Consider the following 8,214-nt stretch of genomic DNA (forward strand, 5'->3'; position numbering starts at 1 on the left):
GACAACTTGGATGTTTTGATCCTTTTTTAAAGTTAGAATGATGTTTAATTTGGAACAGACGAAGTGAATCGGAACAGGGGAGTAGAATTTAGAGGATTATAGTTAAGGCATGGGCAATGTATATTGCCAAAGGGGTGCGAGTCCCACAGGAGTAATCTATAATTTAGCTATTTCGTTTTGCACAATGTGCGGTCTATAAGATGGGGCTCACGCGCTGGTGCTGGAGTGCATGCCGTACAATGAAAAAGCGGGGAAAACAATACGCGGCTCGGTGCATTATTTTGGTATACAATCGCATGTTACGTACATATGAAAATTGTACTTATCGAGCAACAGAACTGAAATGTCGCACCAGACAGACACTGGTGACCATGAATTCCTAGATTTTGGAGGAATTCCCTGTAAACAAAGTCCACAACCCCCTACAACGTTTAGGAGGAGCTCCCTGGAACTGTTCTCTGCAGACCCACAGCAGTTCCAGGAAGGCCCATACAATCGCTAGACCTTCCTATTCCGTTCCAGTGTTGTTCCCTGTGCATCTTTTGCAACTGCATGATTGTAACAATCAAACTCCTGATGCTTGCGGGTGTTTGGCAACAGCATGTACTTGAATTTGGAGAAACAATGGGACCGAACTCTGTATAAACTAACAACCACGACTGGGCAAATGAACAGTGAAACCCTAGAGCCGTGATTTAGCACTGTCAAGCTTGGCAGCCTGCAGTAGTTTCAGGAACACAAATTTAGGTGATTCAATCAACATGAAAATTTAGTACGAGAAAAGTTCATTTGACAGGATGCATAGATGCATCAACGAAGTTAAAGGAAATAGATGCATCAACGAAGTTAAAGGAAAAGAAACTGTAGGTCTTTTACCAGAGATGCACCCTGACGAGCTCTTGCAGCTAGATATTCGCAGGGTTTGAAGAACTCCCCGTAATCCTTCGACCATGCCTCCAGTCTGTCGTACACGTATTTTGCGCCAAGTGAGTCAGCCCAAAACATCACTCCACCCCTGGTGTAAAATAGTAGCCGTATGGAGGGCGTACCAGTTAGCATCGACATAAAGAGGGGAAACAATGAGAGTGATACAGAATATAACTCATTGGACCTGTAAGACGGGAAACCCATTCCCATAACCGAAGCTACATCGAGGTCAGATGCTTTCAGAGAAATTCCCTCATCAAGCACTCGGCAGGCTTCATTCACCACAGGAAAGAAGATTATCTCCACAATGTCATTATCTGTTAATTTCATCAGCTGAGGGAAAACAAATCAACTGTTAGATGTGAGATGTCTTAAGGGGTGTTTGGATAGCAGGTGCTAAATTTTAGCACCTGTCACATCGGATGTTTGGACACTAATTAGGAGTATTAAATATAGTGTAATTATAAAACTAATTGCAAAAGAGATTAGCATTTAAGAGTCTAAAATGGTTGATAAGAAACTAATCCATCATTAGTGAATGGTTACTGTAGCACCACATTATCAAATCATGGACTAATTAGGTTTAATAGATTCGTCTCGCGATTTAGCCTAGGGGTTGTGCAATTAGTTTTGTAATTAGGCTATGTTTAATACTCCTAATTAGTGTCCAAACATCCGATGTGACAGGTGCTAAAATTTAGCACATGCCTCCCAAACACCCCCTTAAGTTAAAACAGCGAAAAATTAAAGCTATTATTAAGTATAATGTAAAAGAGATTAGCATTTAAGAGTCTAAAATGGTTGATAAGAAACGAGCAAACTCCAAACCGTGAAATTTTCTTACTCGTTATTTTTGTTCATTTTTAGAATAAGGGATAAGTAACCAGATAGTTCCTTGCAAACCTATTTTGTTACTTCCTCGTAAAGGAAAGATTATATTTTTTTTTACTTAAATTGCTTTAGCAAGGCATCTATTTTTCACAATTATCAGCAATTCGCCACAGCCTGTTCTGCATTTGTTTCGGACCATCTAGAGAAGTGGACAGAGAAAAGAATAAACACATGCAGATCCTCCTTATAAGCAGAGCAAGATATAGCATACGACCTTAGGATCTTGCTTTACACCCGCCATGTCCCTTGATTTCTCAACATACTTTCTCAAATCAGGATCTCGAGATGCTTTTCGCTTATTGTCATATACATAGAAGCCCTTACGAGAAGATTCACCTGAATAGTGTTTCACAAAGAAAATATCACCACAAGCAGCAGCTTTTATAAGAACAAACTCACATGGACTCATAGTTCGAAACAAATTATGTGCCAATGTATTTCAGCCCCAAATAACCTGTCCTATTATCTTCGAGCATAATCTGAAGCAGCAGCATTGATTTGTAACATCGTTCAGGATAACTTTGGAAATATTGCTTTGTTGTGGCAGTAACAACACCAAAGCCAATAAGATCAGCTAATCTGTACAAAGAATTGACACAAAAGGAACTCACTGTCAATTAAACAGCTATCTACCCTAACAAAGCATGAAGGTATCACAAGAGTAACATTGAATCTGAACTGGACAACTACGGTATATTGCTACTGCCTTACATAATGCAAGTGATTGGGGGAAATAAGGGAAAGAGCAATACCACCAGTACCTAAGCAAATGGTATGTAGATGAATTCTAAAAGTTATATTTAGGAAGAATACACGCCATGATGTATTCTACATTACATATTTGTATTGGTCCAACAACATTCTACCGGAAGGAAAGAAATAACGATAGGTTAACTGCAGAACACAAAAATTATATGGAAATGTTCAGCCCACAATTCCTACCTAGCCAGAGTTAAATACTACAGAGTTATCAGGTTGAAGATGGAATAACTGAACAGAGAGACATGAAAGAAAACGAGGACCCCATGTGACAGATAGCAGAGGAAACAGTAGTAGTGCATATCCCGACTTAGTAAACAGACAATCATTCTTTGTAAAAGGATTGAGAACCTATTTGGTTCCTATGGCATCAAAAGGCAAGGCCACATTCTTGATCCTTTTAATGGAGGAAGCTACTTCATCAAAACTAATTATAATGGAAAGAGTACATAGTTATAGACAACTCACAGCAGACCCTACAATTCCTGCAAACAGGAACTAAAACCATATTTTAACTGCTTACCGGAAGGGCCCCATTGGCATTCCAAATTGTGTGATCACATGATCTATGTGATACACATCTAGACCATAGTCAACAAGAAAAGAAGCTGCCTGACTGTAAGGAAAGAACACCCGATTGACAGCAAAACCTGTACAGTTGCCAACAACTATTGCTGTCTTCCGTATCTTCTTTGCCACATCAAGCAAGTCCACAACAACTTGCGAGGAAGTCTGATGGGTACGAACTATTTCCAACAGTGGCATGACATGAGCTGGACTGGAAATTATGGATCAATTAGATACATGGGTTGAGAAAAGGGAACAAAATATAGGTGCATAACGCACTACCTAAAGAAGTGTGCGCCAAGGATGCGATCCTGAGAAGTTGTCTTCTGGCCAATTAAGTTCAGGTCTATCATTGAAGTGTTTGTTGAAAATATGCAATTATGATGGCAGTACTTCTCAAGGTCAGAAAATATTTGCTGCTTCAGCAATACATCCTCAATAACTGCCTGTCCATGTAGCCATCAAGATTACTGTCCACTGATTTTATTTTATTTTTTGAATGAGTAAATACTTCAGATTAGGTAGAATAAGGGTGCGATGAATATTATAAGTTACTCTACACAAGTAAGAAAAAAGCCAATAGCTACTTTTGAGGAAAGAACATAATTATTGTTATCAAATGTACTGCCAAGACTCAAGACTCAAGAGTTGTGCAAGTTGCCATTACAAAATTTTCATCCTTAACCCTCAGATAAGCAATGCATTTGTTTTTTTTCTTAGATGTTTGCTTGATAGTTGATACTGATTATACAAGAAACACTTAACTAGTTTTTTTCTTAGATGTTTGCTTGATACTGATTATATGAGAAACACTTAACTAGTTAAACCTAAACACGTATTATATAACTTGTTCTGAATCCACCACTCATATAGGATTATAGGTGACAAAGCTGCATAACCCATGCTAGTTCTATCTCATAGTATGTAAATAAGAAAAAAGCTGAACATAGATATTGGATCTACCTCAATGACTAAATCTGCATCTCTGAACTGTTCATAGTCAAGAACACCAGATACTAGGGAAAATTTATTTTCACAATCCTCTTTGGTAAGTTGTCCCTGTCTGACAAAACTCTGAAGATTGCCTGGACAGACGAACAAACTCCTGAGAAACTATGAAGACAGTCCCAACAAAATTAATGAAATGGAAAAACAAAGGTCTACCTTTAACTCTGTTAATGCCTGCAGATAAGGACTGTTCATTTACTTCTTTCAAGATAACCTTGAAGTTGTTCAATATCAACACTGTTGCAATTCCAGATCCCATTAGACCACCCCCAACAATAGCTGCCTTTTTTATTTTCCGTGGTGTCAAACCTATGTTGGTAATGTTTGGAATCTGGTGGTGATAGGTTGATATGGTCAGATAAATGAAAGCTAGTATGCTCACTAAGAAAAGCATAATTAGCATTTTAATTTGAGGTACACAACTATATACTATAAAATACTTGAAAAACGAAAAGGAGCTTACCGGAATAACAAAAATCATGCACTACATCATAAACACACAGGAGTGAAGTGCGATTTCAGACCAAAACTTGATTTATCAATAAAATGAAAATAAATGAACTTACTCCACTTTATTCTGTTTTGAACTTGAACATAATTGATTAAAAAACATGAGCATGGCAATTTTTCACACATAAAAAGGATTTAAAATAAGGAAAAAGTCCATTTTTGACCATCCAACTATTGCCTCGGTTTGGTTTCGACCATTAAACTCGAAAACCAGGAATCTTTGACCACCCAACTGTTAAAACCGTTCACGTTTGACCATCTAGCGGTTTTGGTTGGTGGTTTGCTGATGTGGACGACATGTGGAAGTGGGACCCACCATCAGTGCTATCTTCTAGAGGAGAGAGAGAAGAAAAGATAAGGCAATCTAGAACGGGTGCGTATGTAATCTAAATATATAAGGTGTGTGTTTGTATGGCTATTTTGGCCTTTATTCTCCTATCTTAATGCAATGATACATAGCTCTCCTGCGTATTTGAGAAAAAAAAAGGCTTTGATCATTGTAGTTCTACCAACCTTTGAAGTAGCACGCTGAGCGAAAAAAATGTGTCTTAAGCTTTTGCTTGTTTGAGTCTGCTGAAGCATTTTTGCGGAGAGCACTTCCTGTTAGAAAACAAACATACACTAAGAACCACCTGGGCAAACCTTTTAAAAAAAGACACCAGCTGGTGATTTACCTTCATGAGGCCAACACGAGGCCCAGAGACTATTCCCTCTTCAATAACATCAATGCAAACTATGGGATGCGGAACATTAGGAGCCTCATTTTTTGTTTGAACTCTTGCAAATTTAAGAATATCCCTTACTTCCACAAGATCTGGAAGCCTATCAGTTCTGTAGAGACTCTTGAACCATGGTCTCTTTTTTTCAACAATTTCTAGAGCCCAGGAACAGGCAGTGTTGACCAATTCGTTAGCTGAAGTTATGGCATCAACTAAACCGAGTTCATGTGCCTCCCTTCCTTTTATTGCCTTTGACATCTATTAAGTTAACATACTAGTCCAAAATCAATAACAGTCTCATGCAGGTTTCTGTCATGACCACATCTGCAACTTATTAGATACAAGTAATCTTACCAACAGCATCTCAAGGGCTTTTTGGAGGCCAACAAGGCGGGGAAGCCGTTGGGTTCCTGCAACAAGTCAAGACCTTTAAAGATGGTGACCAAGAAAACAAAGCAGACTATCTCCTTGGCTGAGAAATAGAATAAAAAATGCAAGGATAAGAAAGACACCCCTTGGCATTATCTTATCTTGTTACAGCAGATGATAAAATGTAAATTTAAACATCATAAATTTTGAATCCTAACTATGCAACAACTACTAACTTTTGGGGGGTAAACTGTTGCTATTTTAAAGGATTATTATGCCCAGTGCATGCTCTTTTAAACGAATATTTAGTTAGAGCAGGAGCACTTCAAAAGAACATATGCTAGTAGGTCAGGCATCCTGTTCCTTTCTACTTCCCACTTCCTGTTATATGGAATTGTAGGTGGTGTTCATTCACTTGAACATCTCGGGCCTGTTTGGAGCAGGTAATTCCAACAGTTATGGTTCCATTATGTGCAGCAAATTTTCAATTGCTAACCTAGTTGAATTGTTAGCGTCATTGAGCATTGCTATCGGACCCAAATTGATTTAATTCTACTTTTATGCTGTTAATGCTTTCATACCCTATTCATCATGGAAATCTAAATATAACATGGGCCCTTCCCAAAAGGAGATAGGTGCAGTTAACATATTAATGTTCAGGGCTTCAGGCTTAAGGCTGACACAGCACAAATAGGATACTTTGAGCAGATATTGGGGCGTTAGTGAGAGTAAATGTTGGGAGTTGAGATTACCTCCCAGTCCAGGAATGATCCCAAGTTGGAGTTCAGGCAGCCCTAGTTGAGCTGATGGTGTTGAAATACGAGCATGGCAAACCTTCACAGAAGGAGGTAACAAATTACCACATAGTTTTAAGAAAAAGTGCAGCAAACAGACTAAACCATGATCCAACCAAATAACCTAGGCATACCATTGCAACCTCCAATCCGCCACCCAGAGCAATGCCATCTATAGCAGCCACTGACGGTTTGCGAGCATCTGGCAGCACCAAACACTCAATGCCAAAGATAATGGAAATTCTCTGCCTATGTACATGCATGCTTTAGAGCAACAGCATGAGAAGTTACCTTCCACTATGTCACTCAAGAAATCAATCGACATGGATCCGGGCTTCTCGTTTTCTGGTGATATGAAAACATTTAGTTGTGGGAGTGAAAAGGGAAACAACACACTAGACACTCGACCTCAATCTTACTTGGCATTTTTCCAAATGCAGTTATATCGAATCCGCCGCAAAACCTCCCCTTGGCACCTGCAGAACATGTGAAACACTAGAAGAACAGCACTGGCACAAGATGCTCAACAAGAACTCTTCTTTTTCCAGAAAATACCAGTGAGGACGATTGCCTTGACATCGCTCCTGCTTAGAGCCTCCGCATAGTTCCTCTGCAAACTGGCTATGGCTGCAAAAAATAAACAAGGGGGACTATCATACTCGGACATTCGTGATCAATGGTTTTAATTTGGGGAAACATGGTATCTAGAGGGGAACTGGTTAAAACCGTTGCAGAGTTCTATTCTATGAGAGTAGAAAACCAATTTTTAGCAGTTGCACATAGCAAGTAGAACGTCACTATTGCTAAATTACTTTATGAAGGCAGCCAAACAGAAATTCTGAATTATAGAGCATGTAGGACTGAACCATCAAGGGATGAGGAAACAACCAAAGCAAGCATAAGTTGACTTGTTAATAAACCAGAGAAAAGCATATACTCCAAAAGACGGCTATAGCAAGACGGGAACAAAGGCGTTGGTCAAGGAACGGGAGGGTTGACTGTAAAAGTCTGATTGGGCGAGGCAGTATTGCAAATACATTAGCAGGTAATGGCATTGCTATGGTGCTGCTACAGCCCACAGGCGAGTCTGGATCACACATAACAGATAATCCCCCAATGGCTACCGTTGCAGCGCGAATCCAAGGCCGATTGAACCCGAGAGCACTCCCACACAGTCCCCGAACCGACGAACCCAAAAACGAGGGGGGGATGGGAGACAATCACGGAGGGCTGGGGGTGAAGGGATACGAGTAGTACCGTCCAAGGAGAGGGCGTTGACGGGCGGGTTGGAGATGGTGATGACGGCGACGCCGTCGGCGCGCACCTCCATGGCGGTGGTGCCCTTCGCCATCTCCGGCAACGGCAGCGGCAGCGGCAGCGGCAGCAGCAGCGGCAGCGGCAGCGCGGCGGGGCCGGAGCAGGAAGAATGCGTGGAGGATTCCGGTCCCAGTTGGGTTTTATGGGCAAAAGGCTAATGTTTGTGACGGCCACGTCGGCCAACGGGCCAGGCTGTGGCATCAGCTACACTGTTCCCTTCGCAACGGGGGGAGGTCCCTCTCGTACGGAATCAGTATGTAATAAAAATGCAAATGCAATGTATAGTTTTATTTTTATTAGACATAGCCTTTTTTAAGACAAATTGCGACCATCTTTTTTTTTCACAAACTAGT

At 40.4% G+C, this 8,214-nt stretch overlaps 1 protein-coding gene across 2 annotated transcripts; it reads right to left on the reverse strand.

Moving 5' to 3' along the window:
- Positions 1–248: 248 nt before the first annotated feature.
- Positions 249–7,981, reverse strand: LOC101774575 (glyoxysomal fatty acid beta-oxidation multifunctional protein MFP-a). 2 transcript variants are annotated; one of them, XM_004962272.3, is made up of 18 exons: positions 7,802–7,981; positions 7,100–7,171; positions 6,964–7,020; positions 6,836–6,889; positions 6,679–6,746; positions 6,503–6,584; positions 5,736–5,791; positions 5,337–5,639; positions 5,176–5,262; positions 4,309–4,483; positions 4,108–4,229; positions 3,427–3,590; positions 3,101–3,355; positions 2,273–2,397; positions 2,033–2,154; positions 1,112–1,260; positions 877–1,015; positions 249–718 (listed from the first exon to the last, which is right to left on the reverse strand). In XM_004962272.3, exons 1-18 carry the CDS (start codon positions 7,893–7,895, stop codon positions 683–685), a joined length of 2,160 nt encoding a protein of 719 aa, XP_004962329.1. In that variant the 5' UTR covers positions 7,896–7,981; the 3' UTR covers positions 249–682. The 2 variants fall into 2 exon arrangements, with proteins under 2 accessions (XP_004962329.1, XP_012700372.2); XM_012844918.2 differs by lacking the exon at positions 7,802–7,981 and adding an exon at positions 7,482–7,614.
- Between the last annotated feature and the right edge of the window lie 233 nt (positions 7,982–8,214).

This window comes from Setaria italica, chromosome III (genome assembly GCF_000263155.2).
Source record: "Setaria italica strain Yugu1 chromosome III, Setaria_italica_v2.0, whole genome shotgun sequence".
Lineage (NCBI taxonomy): Eukaryota > Viridiplantae > Streptophyta > Magnoliopsida > Poales > Poaceae > Setaria > Setaria italica.

Excerpts from the sequence above, each read along its gene's own strand:
- LOC101774575 (XM_012844918.2), bottom strand. The coding sequence starts at position 7,599 with ATGCCATTACCTGCTAATGTATTTGCAATACTGCCTCGCCCAATCAGA. Across the intron at positions 4,230-4,308 it reads AGGCATTAACAGAGTTAAAG|GCAATCTTCAGAGTTTTGTC; the intron begins GTAGACCTTTGT and ends TCGTCTGTCCAG. Across the intron at positions 719-876 it reads CTCGTCAGGGTGCATCTCTG|GCTGCCAAGCTTGACAGTGC; the intron begins GTAAAAGACCTA and ends AAACTACTGCAG.